This window comes from Tachysurus fulvidraco, chromosome 1 (genome assembly GCF_022655615.1).
Source record: "Tachysurus fulvidraco isolate hzauxx_2018 chromosome 1, HZAU_PFXX_2.0, whole genome shotgun sequence".
Taxonomy (NCBI): Eukaryota; Metazoa; Chordata; class Actinopteri; order Siluriformes; family Bagridae; genus Tachysurus; species Tachysurus fulvidraco.
The window spans coordinates 8662578-8688343 of NC_062518.1; the positions used below are offsets into that span (position 1 = coordinate 8662578).

Consider the following 25766-nt stretch of genomic DNA (forward strand, 5'->3'; position numbering starts at 1 on the left):
GTGCTAAACTATTGCTGTAATGTCAATGCTGTGGAGGCCTGTGTATGTTGTACCTGTTCACTGGCAGGAGGCAGTTTGTGGGGATCAGTTGTTAGCACAGTGAGGTCATCAATAATAGCCTGCAGATGTGTGATCTCTCCCAGCATGGCAATCTCTCCATTCTGATGGATAAAAGGAATAACAGATAAAATGGTCACTACCAAAAGTAGACTAACACAACCCTGTGTTAGAATCCCTGTCATCGTCTTGGTATTATTTTAATATATTATTAGTGTAGTTTTTTACATGGCCACTTGGAGGCCTGAGCAATCAAGTTGTCTTTGTTGGCTGTGTTCAAAATGGTATACAGAGTATCGTTTGACTGAATGGTATCATTTGTGTCAGTATGATATACGCAGAATAACAGCTATTTTATAGAAATCTCACCACTACTGGCTGCAAGAAGCTGATGAAAGTACAGAAGCGTCCTCTTTCTTCCACCAGGGCGCGCCGTACTGCCTGCTTCTCTGTCTCCTCCATCAGCAAATACATATCGTTCACATCCTGCATGGCGCTGTCTAACTGAGGCTGCAGGTCTCCACGGCCTTCGCCGAGGGACAGAGTGCGAGAAGACAGATGGAGGACAGAAAGGAAGGAGTGTAGAACCCAGAAAGAAGAGGCATGGGGACAATAAGAAGTGATAAGAAAGGTGAAAGAGGAAAAGCAATATGAGGTAAAAAGAAAAGATCATGAAGTTTCAGAGCAAGACAGTGAACAAGAGCAGAAAAAATAAAAATATGACGTGAAAACGACATATTCATTTTTTTCAGTCACAATACAAAATGGAGACATACGCTAATCCATTCCGGGTAGCATCTACACAGATAATGGAGGACAAACAGACTACAGACCCCAGTGCTTTCTAATCTCACTATACAAAAGTATACACATCTCTGACACATCTAAGCATGTTACCGTATTACAATCACATGCAAATTACTAATTGTGGCTATAACACTTTAGTGAGGATGCACAGTGATATGATGTGACCAAAAAAGTGTTATAACAAGCAGCTACTGTACCAATGCAGGAAAATGCAATAAGCAAGACTTGAAGCAAACAGATTGAAGGTCTAAACCAGGGAGTCAGAATCTTTGTGTGTAACCGTATTTTAAATTAGGAGAAAGGGAGAATGCCATGCAAAGTAAAACTCTGCAATCAAGTGCTGTAATAAATGCCCCCTCATCGACTTTCAACAAACAACACACTTTGAGTGTAGGTGAAGGCATCTTCACTTAAATCTTGTGTTCATTTGATATAATTGTGCATGTGTGATAACTTTTGAAACAACGGTCATTTATTATAACGTCAGTTACATGTCTTACTTTAACTTTGACTTATAATAAGATCAATAAAGGCCAATTTTTGGGCTAAATGCAATGTTTACCTTAAGCATCGAAACGATATATAGATGATGCAATAAGCTACTTAAAACCTGACCTGAAAATATTTTTTTTTTGAGAAAAGTTGAAGGGAAGTTGGCAAAGACATGTTAAAAAGCGTAGTGGAATGCAAGCCAGAGCTACAGAAAGAGTCACGGCTTTATCATATGGGGAATATCATACTTACCCTGCAGTTCTATAAAGGATGAGAGAGAGAGAGAGAGAGAGAGAGAGAGAGAGAGAGAGAGAGAGAGAGAGAGAGAGAGGTGACAGATAAAATGGAGGATGGAAAGGGCCATTCAGGAGAAGGATGTGAGAGAAGGAGAGAGGAGGGAAAGCTCCATGTTAAGGTTAGTATAAAGAAGCCATCACAGCTTATTTCACAGCCAAAGGTCATTGGGTTTGTTAAAGCAAAATCAGCCAAAATATAAAATAAAATGAAATAGAATAAAACTGTTCTGCTTCGGCTATACATTATACAACACGAATCAGTATAAAACATAGAGTTTATTCAGTAATATACATAAACACATCAGGACAATGAATTCAAATATGTGTCTTCCACATATAACTGCAGTGTTTCTTAGTCTTCCTAGTAACACATACACTTATCCTCTCTTCAAGAGCCCAAATTATTGGCTGCACAGATAAGAGCTCAACAAATGATATTAAAGCTGTTGTTACACCGACCAGCCACCAGGGAGAGCTGTTACACTATAATATTCTTCATCTTCATCACAGGAGAAACCCAATGACAGTCTAGAGAAAGTGAGCTTGCACTCATTGCATATAAAAAAGTCCACTTATCCATCAAGTCTAAGAGATAACACAAAAGTATCTGCAGCTTATTGTGTGTTGTTCTAATCTGCTGGATTACACTGTGGTGATGGCAACCTCACACCTTTCAAATACACAAAACATTTCTGCTAAATCTATTATAGATCCGATTGTGCAGCAATAAATAATTAGATGGGGAAAAAAAAATTGTCATCGAAAGTTACTTTATATAGTTAACAGCAATAAAAAACATATTAATAGAACAATCTGATTTTTGCAATTTATTACAAATTATTGCAATTTTCTTTATTATTATTATTATTATTATTATTATTATTATTATTATTATTATTATTATTATTATTATTATTAATAATAATAAAGACAATTGCAATAATAATAATGATAATCATCATCACCATCATCATCATAATCATCATAATAATACGTATTATGATGATTATGATTTTTATTTATTGCATATATTTTATTCAAATGGCAATAAACATTTGCTGCATAGGGTTAAGGAAACAGTTTGAAATGTTTAAGAGTACTTTTTTATTTGGCATTTTTTATTAATGGTTTCGTTTTGTTTTTTAAAGCTTTGTATCTTTTCTGAATTTTTTTTTTTGTTCTATGAAAAACCAATGTAACTGTATTAATGCCTCATTCTAACAGCTAACAGCTCTAACCACAACCCTTTCCTAACTAGCACTGGCTCATTACTTGCTATCTAGTTTAATTTCTTTTTCTTTTTTTTATGCCTCAGTGAGCAGTTTCTAACTGAATGACAACAAACATCGCAAATTGAGCAAAGTTGTTATTTCTAATCTCACTGCAATGTTGTGCTATTTTCAATTCAACATTTCTCAATTCAACAACTAATTTTTCTACTTACTGACTTTTAAATGACTTCTTGTTTTACGATTTTATGCAAAATGTGTGCTGGCAGCTGAAAGAAGTGTGGAAGCAACCCATAAGTGTTTTCTAGCTCAGTAATATTCAAATAAATGCAATTTTATTTATCTGGATTGTCTATTTATTTTAGGCTTCTGTTTACAGTTGATGAAAAAAAAAGCCCATGTACCTTTTCTTGCTTTCTTCTGTAGTTTCATTGTGTCGGAAGATTTCTTCTTTATCTCATGACGAGATCGTTTATACTCTGTGGTAAGAATGAGAAATATGCTCAACATGTCAATGTCTAGTCTTAAGCAACAAATGTTGTAGCTCAAATATTTTGGGCTAGTTTACAGCACACTGTGAGGAACCTTTGGCATGGTCTTTATCCAGCTGATTGGCTGTTTTCTTCCAGTCCTCAATCCGCTCCTGTAGGGGAGTGATCAGGCTTTCCATAAGAGCACTGGAGAAAAGAGAGGTGGAAGAAGATCAGATGATAGAGGCCCACATTTCATTTTGGCATTTTCTGACTTCAGAGAAAAAATTCTGGTCAAAGTATGAGCCTTATTAAAAATCTTTAAATTTGTGACTGGACGCAAAATGTGAAAAAATTTACTTGAAAAATGTACTAATGGATTTCACCCAAAACACCTATACATATCTGACTCATATCTATGACAAGATTTTTATAATGCATTCAAATGAATCGGTGCATGCAAGATTTTTTTGCAATTTCGTGCTCACAGAATTTAACACAAAATCAAGCAAACTTTAAAATATTTACAGGAAGATTTTTCCAAATTACTACAGAGTTTTTGCACGTTCTGGTCAAGTCAAGACACCCATGTAACGTCATCGCACCACTCATTCAACCAAAACCTCATTGATTCATGTGCATCAGACATGAAGAAAAATAAAAAAAAATCCTGTACTGCACAGTACATTGCATTACAATTTTTGACAAAATCAAGCAATGAAGCATTTTCTGGCCACATCATTCACAAAATAACTTTAGAATAAGATTTGAGGGTTGGTTGAACCACTTTTTTTAAAGAAAACCTCTTCATTGATGTGATTTATTTGTTTACTTTTAGGCCATTACAGTATTTGTCATTGTGAGTGGAATTTAGTAATCAGTTAGAGATGTTCATCTGAAACAAAAGGTTTATAATGTGGCTTTAATGGTAGAAGCTTCTATTCTTGAACCTGTGAAAGAAAATTGATAACAGATGTCTTCAAAGGTGCAAGAATGTGTGTGTTTTGTGTGTGTGTGTGTGTGTATGTGTGTAATGCAGCTTGACAGATGCTTGTGCATTACAAGAATACAGTCTGACAAAAGTTCATGCATGGATGTAAAAATATACAGATTTTATCACTAAAGAAAAGTGAACAGAGATCTGAAACACATGCACTATTCATATTGTCATAGCATCAGTGATTGTATTGGATAAATATGCTATATTTGTTATATTTTGTCTATTTATTGTTCCTTTGTTCTGTACAGCCATTTTTATTTTTTTGTATTCCATTTTTGACTCTATTTTTATAATCCAGACAGTTGTAAAAAGTATTTCACTGCATGGCATATTGTGTCTGGGTTAGCATACAGTACATGCTTTAACACTTATGACGAGCCTGGTACTGAGTTAACTCAGATAAGTGTTAACGTATGGAGTATTAATAATACACCGTAAGTTTCAGGAAAGACAGAACAGGCATACTTGGTGAAGTGGCGAAGTTTGGCCTCGATGCTGCGGTGACGCATGCACATCCTGGTCAGCGCTGAGCCAATGTCTCTGGTGGCACCTGAACAGCACACAACAGAAAAAGAGACAAGTGTAAAATACTATAATGAAATGTCCACATCCTCCATTTGCTTTGACTGCCACAACACCCACTAAGTCAGACTTTTACATAATTGCACAATTTGCACTACATGCACATCCTACACTTTAACTATATACATATTCACACCACTGCACCATACTTAATACTACCTCTGTTATCTATTTATATTTTTTCATACAGTGCATCCTCGGCTTACAAACACCCTCCCTTACGGATTTTCACCTTAAAAATTGAAATTTTGCAAGAAATTTGCATCAGCATACAAAGCATTTTTGAACCGAACGGCAGCTAAGTTGCGGAAACCATTCAAAACTTGTTTGTGTCAGTGGAAAGCCAAGCAAAGCCGACCAAAGCAAGTGTACATATTTTTTTTTCCAGTCAGCAAAAGCTGTTTCGAAAAAGTCAACCCACAATACCAATACTGCTTTTTGAACAGCATGTGCTCAAAAGCTAGCAGATCTTTTGCACTTATGGGTTTTTTGCATTTTGCGTAAAATTTCATGAAGACATTGTACCATGGGTCACAAGGAAGATAGCAAGAATGGTAGCACGATAAAAAAAAGAAGCCATTTTCAGTAGAAATTAAGAAAGAAATCATCGCTAAAACAGCAGCCAGTGCAAGAGCAAGCGTTCTTGCTAGAGAGTACTGAGGGTCAGCATTCACCATGAGCACGATCTTCAAGGAAAAGGACGATTCCAAGTGTTGACGTATTGTCATTGTGTATGTGACGGAAAATTTTCATTTTATCTTTCACATTATTGTGCATTACTATGATGAGCATTGTTTACAACTAGAGCAATAAGAGATCACATGATCCAGACGAGCTAAACAAATCTCACATGAAATGCCTGGACATTTATCACTACTTTTTACTAGACTTTCCTGTGTGTGACCCCAAACGTAGTCAAATATTTATTAGACATTATCTAGCCACTCAGTCATAGCATACACAGTCAGAGGCTTAATCCAAACACTGCAGCATGTATATATGTGAGACAAGGAAGGGGTAAAGTCTATAATGGTGACATATGTCGAGCTATTTTTAGCAGCAGCTGAGCGTTTGGAAATTCCTGACCTCAGTATTTGGATGAGGCAGATCTTTCTCTTCCAAAGAAGGGGGCCCAAGCGCTATTGTTTTCTCCTGTGTTTATATGATGATCCCACATGTCAAAGTGAGTGAGTAATATTTAACAAAATCTCTGTGTCTGCTTTCATTCCCACAAACCTTAAATAGATCAGTCGGAGTGACTGTGATTTACACATGGGATGGAATTATGTTAACACCGTGGACTGGATATGAACAGGGTAAGACAAAAACATATTAAAACAGCAATCGAAAACACATCCAGACTTTTTTTTTAACTCATGACGAAGTGGAAACTTTATTATGTTAGCATGAGAAGCAAACAACATTAATGGATATGGCTTAAAGACTACATAAAAAAATCACGTCAAGTAAACTTCAGTTAGCAATGACTAGCAGTGAAAATCATAAATGTGTCTTAAAATATTGTATATAATTTCAAAAGCTCTTGCTCTTGCATGGTCATGCTCATGCTAACTATCTAAATTGACAAACTATCTAATTTATGACAAACCTGAACAGGTTTTAGCCGACACCTGAATGGCTCTTAGCTAGGTGGCTAGCAAACAAGTGTGGATGAGTGAGTTTAAGTAATGAATGTAAGAATTAGCTTAAAGCTACCTCATCAATTCTGTTACATTAGCTTTGCGATAAATATCTGCTTCATCATTCTCCAACTACACATAAGCTACTCAAAACAAACATAATGAAGCATTTAAAAACAAGAGAGCATCCCCCACACACCATTTTATCACGGTCTACCAGCTCATCATCAGTGTTAATATTTCCTTTGTACCTTACAGGAACTTCACCGTCATGCAGATTATCTGCTTGGATACCCTGCACAGTCGAGACACGCACACATGCCAGTGCACACAAAAGCAAACATAGACAGTCACACACAAATGGAAAGAAGCTCCATTAATAATTAACACATTCCTTCTTTGTGCCTACTGTTCTACCCAGCAACCATTCATTAATGCTGTGCATGAGCGCACACACACACACACACACACACACACACACACACACACACACACACACACACACACACACACACACACACACACACACACACACACACACACAGAGCAGAGGAGAGGAGAGGAAGCTGAAATAGAGCCTAGTGTCACAACACTACAGTACTTTTAGCAGGAATGAGAGTGACGAGAGGATCAGCAGAGAGTGGGAGAGAGTAACAAAATGGAGGAGAGGTGGTATGTGAATTACACACAGTGTGTGAGTGTGAAAAAAAACCCCAGAAACCAAAGGTGTAAGTCAGAGAGAGAGAGAGAGAGAGAGAGAGAGAGAGAGAGAGAGAGAGAGCATCTCACACATGGTAATTGCTGTTGAATTGATTCTTGTGTGTGTGTGTGTGTGTGTGTGTGTGTGTGTGTGTGTGTGTGTGTGTGTGTGTGTGTGTCAAGTACACAAGTGGCAGTTCAATTACTTTATCTCTTCCTGTTTACTGTTGTTTACTTCCTCAAAATTCTAACCCAACCAGAGTGCTGACATCTGGGCAGCACATTTCCATCTCATACTCTACTAAAAGTGTCTGGCTTCTGAATTTACCCCCTCCCTGAAACAAAGACCACCCCTTGTGCAACAGTGTAATACAGTGTTATACAGAAATACAGTTGAGTTCACAAGTTAATGATGTTTGTCAGTTTGTCAAAATGCAAAGTCCCTTGTCCTAAAGACTTACTGACACTGGAGACTCCTTACACTTCCACAAAACTCCATTATAACAGAGTATGTTTTTAATTAAACAGAAACAAGTAGCAGAGGCACTTTTATATAAACTCAAATAAATTGTCTGAATTACAGCTGGAACTAGTCTCTAATTGAGAATCAATCAACACCTTTTGCTAAGAATATATTTATTTTATAGCTACGAATTCACTAATACTGTCAATGTCTATCTATCTATCTATCTATCTATCTATCTATCTATCTATCTATCTATCTATCTATCTATCTATCTAGATCCAAGATGGCGGCGCGGCAGTAGCACGCAGCGGCCTCTCCGGATTCAATACGGTGCTAATTACGTTTTTAAGTTTTTATTTACGGTTCTGAGCCCGACCATTGCTTCTACATGGATGCCAGAGACAGCGGTGTTCATGTATACAAACATGTATACAAACACCAGGACCTAATAAAGTACAGAAATCGTGTAACAACCAACCTGCACGATGATGTACTGGTTAGGCTTCGTGACCTCGGCTTGCTGCGGAGACCAGGCCTCCAGTCCCCGGTGTCGCCTGATACCAGAGACCAGGGGAGGGGACGCCGAAAGCGGTTCGCGAGGAAGCGGAAGCGTGGTAAGCGAGCGGGCGTCCGTGCTAGGCTAAAAACAAACCCTAGCCGGCCGGCTCTCCCATCCATTCTACTATCCAACGTTTGCTCCCTGGACAATAAACTGGACTACATCCGACTCGAACGCTCTACACGGAGAGAGGTTAGAAACTGCTGTGTGTTTGTTTTCACGGAGACGTGGCTCAGCGACAGAGTTCCGGACGCCGCCATTCAGCTGGACGGGCTAACTTCATTTAGAGCCGACAGAAATGCAGCTCTTTGCGGTAAGACTCGCGGTGGTGGTGTGTGTGTTTATATCAACACGGAATGGTGCAAGAACTCTGTGCTTGTTTCTACTTACTGCTCATCGTCAGTAGAGTTTGTGACTGTTAGATGCAGACCATTTTATTTACCACGGGAATTTACTACTGTTTACATTGTCGGAGTTTACATTCCTCCTAGCGCTAATGCTAAAGAGGCGCTAAGTGAGCTATACGGAGCTATTAGCGACCTACAGAATGTTCACCCCGACGGACTTTTTATCATCGCCGGAGATTTCAACCATGCAAATCTTAAGTCAGTGCTCCCTAAATTCCATCAGCATGTGGACTTTGCTACGAGAGGTGAAAACACGCTGGATCTTGTTTACACAAACATTCCCGGCGCGTACCGTGCGGAGCCCCGCCCCCACCTCGGCTACTCAGACCACATCACTGTTATGCTAATTCCAGCATACAGACCACTCGTCAGACGCTCAAAACCGGTTCTGAAGCAGGTGAAAACCTGGCCAGCAGGAGCCACTTCTGCTCTTCAGGACTGCTTTGAGTGCACTGACTGGAATATCTTCAGGGAGGCTGCAACCAACGGCGACTCCGTCAACTTGGAGGAGTACACGTCAGCAGTGACCAGTTACATCGGCAAGTGCATTGATGACGTGACCGTTTCCAAGACCATCACTACACGCCCCAACCAGAAGCCGTGGATGAATGCTAATGTGTGTGCTCTGCTGAGGTCTAGGGACCTAGCCTTCAGAACAGGGGACAGGGTGGCCCTAAGAACAGCAAGGGCCAAACTGTCCCGAGCCATCAGAGAGGCAAAGCGTGCACATGCCCAGACAATCCACAGCCACTTCCAGGACAGCGGAGACACCCGGCGCATGTGGCAGGGCATACAGGCGATCACAAACTACAAGACAGCTTCACCTGCTTGTGATAGCGACGCCTCCCTCCCAGACGCGTTGAACGAGTTCTACGCTCGGTTCGAGGTACAGAACGACGTTACGCCAAGGAAGACCATCCCTCGTCCCGACGACCAGGTACTCTGTCTATCCACGGCCGACGTGAGGAGATCTCTATGCAGAGTTAACCCACGGAAGGCTGCTGGACCAGACAACATTCCTGGCAGGGTGCTCAGAGAATGTGCGGAACAGCTAGCGGATGTCTTTACGGACATCTTCAACATTTCCCTGAGCAGCGCCGTTGTTCCTACGTGCCTCAAAACTACCACCATCGTTCCTGTCCCAAAGAAGTCTACAGTGTCTTGCCTCAATGACTATCGTCCCGTTGCACTCACACCCATAGTTATGAAGTGCTTCGAGAAGCTCGTCATGAGGCACATCAAGACCCAGCTACCACCCTCACTTGACCCCCTACAGTTCGCGTATCGTCCAAACCGCTCCACAGACGATGCCATTACCACAGCCCTCCACTTAGCCCTCACCCATCTGGACAATAAGGACACTTATGTACGAATGCTGTTCATAGACTTTAGTTCAGCATTCAATACAATCATCCCTCAGCACCTGATTGGGAAGCTGAGCCTGCTGGGACTAAACACCTCCCTCTGCAACTGGATCCTGGACTTCCTGACTGGGAGACCTCAGTCAGTCCGGATCGGGAACAGCATCTCCAGCACCACCACACTGAACACTGGAGCTCCTCAAGGCTGCGTGCTCAGTCCACTGCTGTTCACTCTGCTGACTCACGACTGTGCAGCAATGCACAGATCGAATCATATTATTAAGTTCGCCGATGACACGACCGTGGTGGGTCTCATCAACAAGAACGACGAGTCAGCATACAGGGAGGAGGTGCAACAACTAACTGCCTGGTGTAGAGCCAACAACCTTTCTCTGAATGTGGACAAAACTAAAGAGATGGTTGTGGACTTCAGGAGAGCACAGAGCGACCACTCTCCGCTGAACATCGACGGATCATCTGTAGAGATCGTCAAGAGCACCAAATTTCTGGGTGTTCACCTAGCGGAGAACCTCACCTGGTCACTCAACACCAGCGCCATCACCAAGAAAGCCCAGCAGCGTCTCTACTTCCTCCGAAGGCTGAGAAAGGCACATCTCCCTCCCCCAACCCTGACCATGTTCTACAGAGGGACCATTGAGAGCATCCTGAGCAGCTGCATCACTGTCTGGTTTGGGAACTGTACGATCTCGGATCGCAAAACCCTGCAGCGGATAGTGAGGACAGCGGAGAAGATCATTGGGGTCTCTCTTCCCTCTATCATGGACACTTACACCACACGCTGCGTCCGCAAAGGCAACAGCATTGTGGATGACCCCACACACCCCTCACACACACTCTTCACCCTCCTGCCGTCTGGAAAAAGGTACCGAAGCATTCGGGCCCTCACGACCAGACTGCGTAACAGTTTCTTCCCACATGCCATCAGACTTCTCAATAACCGAACTGTACTATACTGAGCACAACATACACACACATCATCTGTATGGACTGCACAGACCCTCACAAAACACACACACTGTTTTGCACACTTTTCTGCTGTTTTTGCACATATTGGACAATATCTCAGTCATCTGCTGTTTTTTGCACAACTCCATATATAATCCAAAGGACCTGCTGCTAAGAACCTGCTGCTGTTCATTCTTTTACTGCACAAAATACTGTTTGAACATTCAGTATTTACACTGGTCGGTCGGCGCTGTTTCTGTTACTGTGTATTGTCTTTTGTGTATTGCATTTTTTGTACTTTTTGTATTGTCTTGTAACTTAATGTCTGCACTGTTTTTTGTCCTGCACTGTCTTTTGTCCTGCACTGTCTTGCTTGTCTTGTCCTGCACTGTTTGCACCAGGTTGCACAGTTGCACTTTATGTGGCTAAGACTACTTACATGTTCTTAGCCCTGTCTTTGTTTTATGTAGCACCTTGATCCTGGAGAAACGTTGTCTCATTTCACTGTGTACTGCAACAGCTATATATGGTTGAAATGACAATAAAAAGCTTCTTGACTTGACTTGACTATCTATCTATCTATCTATTCTTGATTCTAGAAATCTGAGTAAATATATTGTACAGTAAAATACTATTATATTCTCACGTTTGTGTTTTCCAAGATGTATCCCAGATGACCAGCTCTCATATATTAATCTCACAAAGCCTTGTGTCCACAGCTATGTGTAAAGTTCTTCACTTTTCACACTTCGCAGCCATGTCCATCTGTTCCAGACATCCTGGGTTACACTTCTCCTCCTCACTATGCTCAGCCCTTATTGATTTTTCTCAGGACTCTAAGTCAGGACTGCTAAGGGAAACTAGCACTGGGGAAGAAGGCAAAGGACAAAAAGACAGACAGAGGAAACGCTCACACATGCCGTAAGACAAACTTACAAGTGTCTGTGTGGGTCACACTTTTCAACAACCCCTTCGTTCTCTCTCTTACATTTTACTCTTTGAATCTCAGATATATTTAATTTCACCTCACTGGTGTTCATATTCATTATACTGTTTCTCAAAACATAGCTACAACTGCAAACGATGATGTTGCTGTAAATATTCACGGGTAATAAGGAGAGGGAATGTTTAACAGCTTGCAAATGATATTTCCAGACATTTTTAATAAATAAATACGTCACAATTTGTTAGGAACAACTGAAGAAAGATTTGTACTGTGAACATACATTTAAGTCAAAAATAAAGACTGATTCTGATGTGTTCATCATCACAATCGTATGAAAAAAACACAAACTGCGACTTACCATGTTTTTTGTTCTGTATTATTTTGGTGCTATTATGTGCAGTAAGGCATCTCACCTCTTCTGGGTCTCATGTCGTTTCCCTGCCTCTTATGGTACACGTGTGTGTTTTCTTTATTTTTTTTTTTTATAACATGTCCACAAGTGAGGACTAAAGTTGTGTTCACATTTAATGGGAATTACGGCACAGTTCCAGTGCAGCTGAACTTAAACCACCTCCTACAGGTACAGTAGTCTCAGGTTCGGTACCATGATGCACTTCCTGTATGACAGCTTTTACATGACCGATTACATGCTCTGATATCAGATTAAACTGGCAGTGTGAAACCCCTGCTATAAAACCAAAGGAAATCATGTTTTTTTCTATAGAGAAGAAGCCTAAGCAGGAGCTTACACACAGGTGCTACCCTAAGCCCTTATTCAACATTGTAAGCACTAACAATATCGCTGTTTTGTGGATTAATGCACACAAAGCTAATCTGAAGCTAACAGTGAAAGCACAACGCAGCATGATTACATCAATACAAATTCAAGTGCTAGAACTGAGTGCTAAATACCACATCTAGCATTCAATATATGGGTAAGTAGCACTGATTGCCTGTTATCCCTGCTGCCTCCAGCAAGTTAAACCCATCCGAAGGACACAGCAACAGTCTAAGCTCCTTGCTCGTTTCCAGGGCAACAGATGGAGTGAGCACCAAAGGTGTGCCAGTGCACAGCAGAGAAAAATCAATCAGCCAATGCAGAAAGATAGGGCAGCTTCGGTCAGAGCACTGCATAACGCTAACTGTATTTCTGCCCCTCCCTTCCCTGAGGCCAGGATCCCAGCAAACAGAGAAATTTAGCCGAAATATCCTTTCATTAGTAATTTACCTCACAGATGGTTAGACTATAAGATTACAAAACTCTGTGCAATGTTTTGAAAGAAAAAAATAATATCTGAATCATACATAGAACAAAATGTACAGCTAAAATGTTACTTAAACTTTTTAGAAACCTAATATCAAAATATTTGCAAAAGAAAAGTTTACAGTGAACAAAGTCCAAGCTGGTTACATACTGTATATGACATTTAGCAGACACCTTTAACCAGTGCAAATTATATTTAAAGTATTTTATAAGACTGATCAGTTGAGGGCTAAGCACCTTGCTCAAGCAGCTTGGTGTTGATGGGTGGAACAGGTCTGCTATTGGTTATGCTGGTCCTCTACCAAATCTCAGAAGATTTGTATGCAAATCCCAGCACTACCAAGCTGCCACTGCTGGGCCCTCAAGCAAGTCCCTCTGAATAAGGGTGGATATCAAATTCCATAAATGTATATGCTAATGGTTAGCTGTTCTGAGACTACCAAAGGAGCATATTTCAGAAAAGGTATTTCCCCAATAAGTGACTGACAGAATGATTGATTGGTCCCCTGTCTGTTCAATAAGTAGCACTATACAACTAAGACTCGAGAAAGTATTAGAAAATGCTTTTTTGTCTTAACAACATAGTGACAAATTCCACATTTTGCACAGCAGATTTTCTCATCTGCACAGCATAAAAAACACCATAGATCCTTCTCAGGAAGTAATTTCTCAAACGTCTGATCTGGGAACTCGGGTCAGGCTAACTAGCATGGACTGACTAATCTTGCTTTATCAGGGTGATAAATATTTGCTCACCCAGACTCATTGTACTTCATAGTATATGTTTAATATGAGTATGAGATTGAACACACATGAAGACAAGAGCTGAAAAACAAAACCTAGACCAAAATGGATTTTCCTGTAGTGAATGTCAGTGGAGCGTTGAGATCTGATGTTTAATCCAGAGCTTAGCTTTCATGACCGTATTTTGCTAGCCACCCTTTTTGGCATAGCATTATTCTATTCATCTCTTATTCTGTTCATTTTTCTTGTCATGAGACACAGCAGTGGGGTCTGCATGCTACCGCATGACTCTATGCTGTGGTTTTTGTCTGCAAAAGATGCTGGAGGCCTCCATCATCCGCTCCAACCCAAAGCACTCCTATACAACGGAATATACCAAATGTATTTTTAAAAAAAATAAAGATTTTGAATTTGAAAAAACTCCCAAATTAATGAGTGATTTGGTTATGCATTGTGTTAAAGCCTCTCTAAGCCATTTTGTTGACTTCACCATATTACACTCCTATGTATATTTACTCTATGAACTCTCACCTGTGTGTAATCATGACTGATGCAGTGAGTGAATGTAGAATAGACTTCAGCAGCCATTATGTACATTACATCATTCCTCTATGTCCATTTCTCTCATCAGTATAAAGAAAAGTAATGTACTCTCTGTTTTCTGAGAGGATTGGTTTATTGTCTAAATTTCTCCTTATTTTTGTGTTTTCACAAGATACACAGCCTCAACTCCTGCCAGCATCATTGTTTATGCATATATGTATATATAGCATATCATAAAATAAAGGAGAAGCAATGCATGCTAATGCATAACCCTTTCCCATTGGTGAGTCACGCACCAAGTTGCTCCATATTTTGATACTGGACACAGACACATCTAGCTGCAAAGGGTTGCTGTCCCTCACATCACCAGAATTCGTCAGCTCTTATTGTAATTAAATGATCTCCAGTGACTTTGTCGATATAACCGTAGCATAATGTACAGGAAAAAACGAAGTCAGCACTGTTTAGTACTGTGTATAGGTGGATAAGTGTGAGAGGTGGTGTGTTATTCAGATCAGAATAGTGATCCATATAGGACAATGTAAAAAGATAAAACTGGTAAAATCTGGATATTTCTAAATAAATTTGTCGTGGTTTATTGATTTGAAGTCTAGTTCATCTCTAATGAACAATAATAACTGAAGGTCAGATTTAAGCAGTATTTAAAAATTGAGCACGCTTGCACTGAGAGCCCAATACATCTTATATTCAGAGTTCCTTAAATCCAATAAGATCCCATTTCCGCCTACAGAAAGCGCAAGTTTTACAGACAAAGCTGAAGAGAGCAACGGAAAAGAGCTGAAGAGCTGAAGACAAAGATCACAAATCACAAACTTATCTGCAAGAGGCAGAGGTACAGCACATCACTCTGCATTGTGTTCATGATAAAGAGTTCACTCTGAAGGCGTACTGACAAAACGTCTTTAATGTAACATCCCACAAACCGCAAGAGGACAACACAATCAGATCAAGTCATCAGCACCTGTCAGGAGTGACCTCATCTCATTTCAGCCAGCACACATTTACACGCTAACCTAGTAGAGTGCCTGGAACACACACACACACACACACACACACACACACACACACACACACACACACACACACACACACACACACACACACACACACACACACACACACACATACACACTATGATAGAACTGGTCAGTGCAGACAAAATCTATCTATTTAATCTATTCCAACATTTCCACTTCAGAAAGCCTTCATGTTCATGCTTCACACACCAACATACTGCCCTAAAACCATATTAACACACCCGGAACAATCTACTGTATCATAGACATCCATCATTTTCTGATTACTGCAGGAAGAGAAAATAGCTCTTTTAACACATACACACACACACACACACACACACACACACACACACACACACACACACACACACACACACACACACACACACACACTAAACCTGTCTTTCCCAGCAAAGCACATAACTACTCACTCTTACAATACACCATTTTTCTTAACTGGAACATTTTTGGAAACAACAATATGCAGAAGGAAACTTCCATCCTGTGACATTTTCTGGTTAAATCATCAGATATGCTTCTAGAAATTCTGGAAAACATCAAAAAGCCCTAGAGGTTCATTGTTTTCCGGAACATTAAGAGTTTCTTAGTAGGGATTATCTGTAGGCTGTACAGTTTTGTGGACTAGGAACTAAGAAGGTTCAGTTAGGCATTTATTGTTAATTTAAACAGAATTGTGGCACATGTTGACAAAAAAATGGATGTGGATGTTGCAGCATTTGATGTCCCTATTAAACATATTTCACACAAAACAAGGTAAGTGTATGTGCGGATTTAATGAGATTATTCCTGTATAACTCATTCTTACAATGATCTATATCAAACCCTATGTTTACTAATCTAATCTAATCTAATCTAAAACAAAGCAAAAAAAAAGAAAAAAAAGAAAAGAAATCCAGCTCATTCTGATCAGTTATTACAACAGTTAGCCTAGCTGGACAAACTGTAGACCAACTGAAGTCAAGTCAAGAAGCTTTTTGTTGTCATTCGGTCCTTATGCATTACATATTGAAATAAAAAAAGGTTCCTCCAGCACCGTGATGCCACATAAAAACTCAAAACTAAAAAAGACAACACAGAACTGAAGGCTAAAATGGAAATGAACCTATACATATAAAGTGCATGTGTGCAACCTTGCAGAAGACAAAAGACAATGCAAGACAAGAGACAGTGCAAATAGCTACACAATATTTTTCCGGATAGTGGGCTATTTTCCAGCTTTATAATTATTTGTCTAAATTAATCAACAAAAGCTGTTCTTATAAACATGTATCTGATGTATCTCAGAAACTATTTCCTTTCTACCAACACTTACCAGCTTCGTAAGGATGGTCTACCAGCTTGACCAGCTTTGGCCTGTATTTTGCAAGCTGGAAGCCTGTTCAGATGAAGTTGGAAGCAGCTGAAAAAATTAAAAGTAGCTAAACTTATGAGGCTACAAACTGAATTGACGCTACTTCCACATACTTTTTCCCTGGTAAGTGCTGTAGTGCATTGAGACCCTAGTTACTAGTTTCCCTAAATATTCCAGAAATTCAGCAATCCAAATAGTAAATAGGAAACAAATTCATATTTTTGTTAGACTACTCATTACCTTTCCAGCATTTAGCAGACACACTTATCCAGAGTAATTTTACATTTTTAATACAACTGGGGATTAAAGGCCTTGCTCATGGGCCCAGCAGTGGCACAATGGTGGGCATGGGATTCAAACTAACAACCTTTTGATTGGTAGTCCAACACTAGGCTACCACATCACCATTTGTATTTAGTACAGATTCCATGAGACATAGCTGAGCAGGAAAACAAAATAATAGTAAAAAAAAACAACTTTGGATTGGTTAAGAAAGCCCTGCCTAAGAAATCAGCTGGTGTGGCATGCGATCATGTGTTTCTTCTATGAAGCCATTCAGAAACGAGGTAACATCATGATTCCTGAAAGAGAGAAAGATACAGAGAGAGAGAGAGAGAGAAAGAGAGAGAGAGAGATCCAAACTAATCTGCCACATAAACACCCAATGTCTTAAGGGACGAATATCAATGAGAGTCTTCAAGCCTTCCCACTACATTGCCATAGCAACTGCAGAGAGATTTGTCTGCCTCTATTGCTCTTTTTGCTGCATCTTCCACACACACATACACACACATGTATGCCAACTACATACACATATCAGTCCTTTACTACCACACAACACTCAGAAGGTTGGTAACTTGGCCTTTTCAACACACATGCAATCTTTATTTCCATCATTTCAACATCTGGGTATAGAGAGAGAGAGAAAAAGAGAGAGAGAGAGAGAGAGAGAGAGAGAGAGAGAGAGAGAGAGAGAGAGAGAGAGAGAGAGAGAGAGAGAGAGAGAGAGAGAGAGAGAGAGGAACAAGCTGGAGCTAATTATCAGGAGTTTCTCTAGGGGATTATGAGTTTTAATAGCCCTGTTCCCTGTTTTATGAGTTACTTCCCTGCTGGGAGACACAGGATTACACTGTGTTACACACACACACACACACACACACACACACACACACACACACACACACACACACACACACCCCCCCCCACACACTCACTCACACACACACACACACACACACACACACACACACACACACACACACACACACACACACCACACACACACACACACACACACACACACACACACACACACACACACACACACACACTCGCACACACACACGCACAGACCCCCCCCCCACACACACACACTCCCACACACACACACTCGCACACACACACACAGAACCCCACACACACACATTCGCACGCACGCACACACACACACACACACACACACACACACACACACACACACACACACACACACACACACACACACACACACACGCACACATTCAAAGCACAAATACAAGATCAGAACTATGTAGATTCCCATATACAGAAGCAATAGAATCATTTGGGAATTTTGCTGATGCACACCCTTATTCAAGATACAAGTTTCAGATAAACATGTCACAGATATGACAGAAAGTTGAGCAGTCATGTAACCCCTAATATGTTTTTGCGTTTATGTTTAATCCCTGCTAGCTGTTGGGCACAAGCAACTCATACTAGATACACTAGCTTGTTGAATATACCTGCAAAAAATTGTTTAGACTGGAGGTCCTAAAGTATATACAATTCACAGTATGATCACTCTCCAACCCATGTGTTCGTTATTTGTTTGTATGAAGCTTAAATAGCATATCTTACAGTGTAACCTCAGCATAAATTGTAGAGTCTTTAGATGCATTGCCGTGTATCAAGCTCAGGTCTGTTCTTATGACCGTGTTTGTGTGTTCCTACAAGTTCTCTATCTTCCCAACTCCCAAAATTTCGTTCTGAATACTTGGGTCACATAAACCAGTTTGCACTACAGAGAAAAGATTTTGTGTCCTAATGATGCTAAACTATCGTTGTTGCACACTGTATACAGTAGTTCTGTCTACATTGTATACATTCTATTACAATACATTTTATCCTCATTACATTTCCATATTTTTTTGTGTGTGAATCTATCGTCTTCATCTATTCATTGCTGCACCGTAGGACGAGAAACTATGATATGCCAGGATTTAAGATCCTTGAAACTAGCTATATGTAAGAAATACACCGAAGAGGCAGGCTCACTATCATTTAGCATCATTAGGACACAAAGTCCAGTGTTATCATTCTGCGCCAATCCAAAAGCCAGTGAAACGATACAAGACAACTATCGTATGCCTATGTTGGTTTTCCATCAATTTAAGTATGGTTTAAGGTTCATGTGTGTATGAACGAGTGTGTATAAAGTCTATAGACCTCAATGAAACAGTGACCCACTGAGTTTGGCCTAGTTCTCAGAGTCCACTGTAGCTTTCAGCAATCCATCAGGCTTTTAAAGAGTCAGCTCACACTTTATACGAGTGACTGAGCATCCGGGTTGAAAACACACACACACATACATTATATAAGCATTACACGCACATCTACTAAAACAGTAGAACATAAAAGCATTAACAAATTTAAACATTAAGAACTGTTCTTATTCAGTAGCTGGTATGAACTTCCTGTGTACAGTCATTACATAATCACCTAATCACAAATGTCTAAACTAATTCAGATTAATTAAAGTGCCTCAGTTTTAGATTAGACCCCGATCATATTTTTCATTCTTAATTAGCTTCTTGAGATTATTGCATTGCTGTGATATTGTATCTTAATCGTCATTGTCAGTCACATGCTTTGGCCTGGGAACTACTGCTGAAGGTTCAACCATCTCAGTAATACATTTTAAATCTTTACATTATTATTTGTGGTATGTTTTAATTTTATATTCAATCACAATGTTTATAAACTTGTCAGTTTTGACAATCGGATCTGTACAGGCATTCCTATTATGTGGCATATTATGTGTTTAATTTCTAACTGAATTGTATGATTAAGGATAGGGCTGGGCGATATGGCTGAAAACTGTATCACGATATCAGTGTTTCATATTGGTTGATATCGATAATTATTGATATTTTTATGACCCATTTAAAATAAGGACCAGGAGAAAAATATATCACGTTTTTATTTTAAACTTAACCTTCCTCTGATCATAATCCCCTCAGTTATTAAGACAGAAATGTCAACAACCAGGAAAACTCAAATAATTAAAATGTAAACATAAGACTAATGTCACATTGAACACTTAACCATTATCTATTAACATTTGGGATGCAAAATGAAAGAAAATGTAAGATATGCTTTATAAAGTATAATAAAATAGTGCAAAGAGTTAAATATAAACATAGAGAAACCTGAGAATTTAGTGCAAATTTAGTGCTTGTAAGGTCACTAGCTGTTCACTTTCTGGTACAGTAAATAAAGTGTTTTAAAATATGTGCAGTGTTTTTTAAACATAAATAAAATTGAGATAGACTGAGATACATCTGCAATATAAAAACCAAACCTGATACAGTAACATTGTTTGAAATATAAAACCTGCAGAAATATAAAAAAGTAACTCTTCAAGTTATTCTTACTCTAATCGTACTTGAAGTTGAACTATTCAGTTTTTTTATTGCACTCATTTTCTGCTTATCAGTCGCCGGTTACTGAAGAGGAATCCAGCAGACCAGAACGAGACAACGATATGGCGCAACCAAACATGATACTGTTACATGATTGGCTATTAGCGTGTCACTCCCTACCTTGATTGGTTACCAGAGAGTGAGTGCCTTTGTTAATGCAACTAAACTTGCTTCGCAACCTCTGTTTTCTTCCGATGAATAAAAAATATCAAACGTTTTATCGTTTTATCACCCAGCCCTAACTGAGGATTATGGGTCATGCTCAACAGTGGCAGTTTGGATGCTGTGCCATGTCCTACAGACCTCGACTCTCAGTAGGTTAATATAATGAAAATAAAAATCAAATAATAAATAAGTCAGTAAAAAATATTGATGTCGGTGATGCTGATGTTAAGGTGTTGCATAATATCCTGTTGGCTATATTTCTACAGAGATCAGACGTGATTCTGGACAGACAGAGTATAACATCCCTGCACTATAAGTACTGACTTTTTTCCTATAATGAGGAAACTTTGGTTAAGGACCTTTTTAAAAATGACCTAATTAGGCATTATTGTAGCTCATTATGTAAAGTTACACCCAAAGACCTTTAGCAAATCACACTGCCTCGCTGTGTTTCTATTAACGAGATTGAAAAAAAAAATACACCAGTTTCAATAAACTAGTTTTTTTAAGCCTGGAAAGTCGTTAATCCCAGTTTGTTTGAACAGAAGCAATGTGTTTAGTTAGTTTTCTTTGCTGTCGTAATGCATATCAATCTTATTTTGCCTCGTATCACAGCCTGTATTTCTGTTTATAAAGCTGAGCTAAAGTGCATTACAGTTACTCAGAAACTGATTTTCATGTTCTAGTTTACTAGTAAATATTAAGGAAATACAAATTTTTAATACAATTTAGAAAGAATTATAACCTCACCTAGCAGGAAAACAGACCAGGATTTGATTCCAATGGACTAAAAGTTGCAAGGACCCTAACTCTAAAACCATGATTCAAGCACTCAGGCATGATACTCCATCATAAAATTGGGTTCTAACTGATTTGGCTGAACAGCATCCAGATGTTTGATTTGCACCTGTGTTATTAAAATGCCAAATCAAATCAAGATAAAAGACATTTAAAGGAGTTTGGTCTTCATGATGATTTTGACAGAAGTCAAAGTACTGAACCTTATGCAGTGACTGCTGAAGGAGATAATTTTGGAAAATTAACACTTTAGCAAAATGTTGGTTTATTTACTGTACCAAACATCCTGTACAATTTTTGCTATTTTTTTATAAACACACAGATATTTCTTCTAACTTTGACTCCCAGTTCAGCAACAGTGTTGTTTGTGAGGTGCCTGCCACGTTTTCTGTTAAAGTCCATTGCAACCTTACAATAACTTACTGAACCAATAAAATTATTTCAATACACTCTTCTTTTGTCAAAGTCATTCCTAAAGACTATCTGAAAAACAATATACAGACTATAACTATATACTTAAACTGTATATAAGTATGAACCATTTTGGGAGACATTCTGCTAAAAGTGTTCATTTCCCCAATAATTTCCCCAGACGTCTGGGACACCCTGAATATTGAGAGATCAACAGTCAGCGTCTGACACTGAAGTCATTTATCAGCTTGTTTTCTTCCCACATGCCTCCTCCTAACCAACCAAGCCCTGATCTGCACACTGCATGCCCCAGCAACAGACAGAAAAAGCTTTTTTTTTTTCTTCACCATACACATATCCACTGGTCTGGATATGAGTCAGCTTTCACAATTTGGACTAAAATTGTGCTGTGTGAAGTGTAACGTGGGGACACGATGTCAGAGAAACAGAGAAACCAGAAGCCTTCCATCAAGGAAATGCAGAGTGGGCTGACAAACCGAGTAATAAATGAGACACAAAAAGACTGTACTAGCACATTAGACAGAATAATGCATGCAAGGCTCTATTCCCAGCTCAGCATGCGTCCAAGACTGCCTCAAAAACACAGCAGCTGTGTGAGGAATCATACTGACGCATTGATGCCTCACGGAAACAAGCAAATAACAGTGACGTTTATGAGGAAAGAGGGAATCTCTGAGAATAACTTATGAGCCTCAAAGTGTAAAAGGCAAATAATAAGAAAAGAAGTCATCTACAAAAGAAACCAAGACGGAGCACAATTACACAAAGTATTACACAGTGACTATTAATTGCACCCTGTAAAGTGAATTAATGTGTATGATTAGTCTACATCTAAACATGATAGCACCAGATTAGTGGCTTCAAGGTTCAGGTTTCTTTATTCATTCATCTTAAGTAAATGGTGAATTCTTATGTCTATCATTAGATGCAATATGGGAATACACTTTACGGCACTGCAGGGCTGATTATTGTAGCCAAACTACATACTTTCTTGTTTTAGAAAATTAGAAGAAAACCAAAGAACTATTAAAATGAATGTGGACAGCATGCGACAATCTGCAGAGACAGTAACCATAACTCAAGATCAAACCCAGGACCATGAAGCTGTCATCATACCATTTCAACTGTGGGAAATGGGATCAGTGCATTCCTGACATTCCTAAAAGATAATATTTAGTATAGTTATAACCTTGCATTGAAGCAAAAGAATCAACATACTGTAGGTCATTAGCCATCACTAGTTCTAAACTCTTATTAATAGTAATAACGTGAATAAAAGAGACTAAGACAGAGAAAATAATTCTGGAGAGTTCAGTGTCACTGCGATTGAGGACGCGGATCTCCAAAGAGTATCTAATATTCATCATGTTCTCCTCATCACCAATTCACACATATGGAACTTTTCAGGAGTGTGTAAATCATGCATGCCTGTGGACCCGTTGTCCTTTTTCCAGCATGTTCTCAGATAATTAAATTATCTAATTAAATAATAAAAAAAAACAACACACAAACACAGTGTGGCGATGCATAAAGGTTCTCACACGATGGCTTTTTATCTCAGCAGAAAATCAGCCACTTTCCACAGCCTTGATGTGACCAAAGGTGCTTTAAAACACTGCATGAGGACAATTTATTTGTAGAGTAATTAACTCGCCAGTAAGGAAAACGGCATAAGAACATTTATTAGTCTGTTAACCTTTTATCACATTCCGATTCACTTCTACATGACCTGTGGAGTCAGAAGGGTCAGAGACTGTGTCATAACTCAAAGACATAAAGCATGGGGTGAACACTTCAAAGCCTTAGCTTGCCCGTGTTAAAGTGCGCCTGAACAGAAGATATGTCCTCAGGTGCATGAAGAAAGACAGGCGTCCAGTAGGAACAGCTGTCATTCACTACAGTGGAGTGAGCGAAGAAGATTGGAATCAGCTGGGCGCTGGGCCACGATAGGGAATGGGTTTGATTAGGTAGCGGTTACGACACTCACTTGGGGCTGGAGGTGGAGTAGAAAATTCGGTAGAAAGATATTTTACTCTCTAAAGGAGGTTTCTGGCAAAAGAGAGTTACGTGGCTAAAAATACATGAAAATACAACAGCTGAGGCCAGATGTGCCTTATTACATACAAAAATGGGAATAAAGAAAGAAAGAAAAAATAGCAATGAGAAAAGATACCCCTAAACAGGCCTCGCACTTCTGTCTCTCTGTCTCTGTCTCTGTCTCTCTCTCTCTCTCTCTCTCTCTCTCTCTCTCTCTCTCTCTGTCTGGAGTATTTCTGGAAACATGCTGATTTTATGGCTGTATACAGTATAAGCAAATCTCCCAGGACATGAGCTCACCAAAAAACAAAATATCAACACTGATCTGAAATCTCCCATGTATTTTAAAGAAATAGCTTGGCAAAATATCATTTTCACTTAATTTTCCACTTACACCGATGTCATCATTCACCCGAGACATTAATTGTCTGACATCCATTTCTTCAGTGTTACATAGAGGCTACAAAACTCTTACAGATAATAAAGAAAAGAAGTCTTTTATACAAGCACAAAGTTTAACTGCTTCAAAAGGCATGGCATCCCATCCCTTACTAAATTCTCCACAGGGTCTGAATCAACTACAAGCTCAACCAGGATAAAGTATGAATGAATGAATGCTGAAATTTTTCACAATGCATCATCATCATCATCATACTTCCAACTTTTGCCATTTACAAAATCCTGCACTAAAGGAAAATATGTTACAGCACTCACCTACACAATAAATCGAATCCCTAGTTGTTGAGTTTGAACTCACAGCATTCTGGTTGCTAATACAGAAGGTAAGCTAATTTATATATGTGACCTTTGGGGGACATTATTAGGAGAAACAATGTTTCATTTCATTTATATGCTGATGATACCCAGTTGTACATACCATTGAAAGCTGGCGATACCATTCAAAGTAATCGTCTTTGCCCCCCCTAAGTGAGAAGTGGTCTTATAAATGAGCTTGGCAAGCATTTCCCCTCAGTCTCCTCCCAGGTTAGGAATCTTGGTGTCATTCTGGACGCTGAACTTTGCTTAACTAAGCAAATTAATACAGTTGTCAAGAACAGTTTTTATCAGTTACGGATCGTCATCCTTTTTTAACTTTTATTGACCTGCAGAAAGTCACTCATGCTTTTATCACCTCCCGCCTTGACTATTGTAATTCATTATATTTGGGTCTTCCTCAATCATCCATTGCACACTTACAGATGGTACACAATGCAGCTGCGAGACTCTTGACTGGGGCAAAGAACACAGATTACATTACACCAATTTTAGCCTCTCTTCATTGGCTTCCTGTCTATTTTAGAATTCGATTTAAAATGTTGCTGTTTGTTTTTAAAGCTCTTAATGGTCAAGCCCCATCTTATCTCACAGATCATCTTATTCCTTCTTCATCCACCAGATCTCTAAGATCTTCTGATAGAGCTCTCTTGGTTGTCCCTCATTCGCGCTTAAAAACGAAGGGTGATAGGGCTTTTTCTATTGCAGCCTCCCTCGTCAACTTCCACTGAACATTCAATTCAATTCAATTCAATTCAATTCAAGTTTATTTGTATAGCGCTTTTTACAATAGACATTGTCTCAAAGCAGCTTTACAGAACATTCGCCTTGCACCTTCCAGTACAATTTTTAAAATGAAGTTGAAAACATATTTTTATTCCCAGGCATTTTAATTGGA

The 25766-nt window shown here is 39.3% G+C and overlaps 1 protein-coding gene across 4 annotated transcripts in view; it reads right to left on the reverse strand.

The window, feature by feature from the left end:
• Positions 1-25766, reverse strand: part of mtss1lb (MTSS I-BAR domain containing 2b) — a 68719-nt gene that overhangs the window by 13903 nt on the left and 29050 nt on the right. For 2 of the 4 annotated variants that reach the window (XM_027137006.2, XM_027137004.2), the window contains exons 4-9: positions 4817-4901; positions 3467-3558; positions 3286-3360; positions 1609-1617; positions 427-584; positions 54-161 (exon numbers count right to left, since the gene is read on the reverse strand). In XM_027137006.2, the coding sequence (XP_026992807.1) occupies positions 54-161; positions 427-584; positions 1609-1617; positions 3286-3360; positions 3467-3558; positions 4817-4901 (527 nt within the window). The remainder of the gene's footprint in view (positions 1-53; positions 162-426; positions 585-1608; positions 1618-3285; positions 3361-3466; positions 3559-4816; positions 4902-25766) is intronic. The other 2 variants (XM_027137007.2, XM_027137005.2) reach the window with 1 other exon arrangement.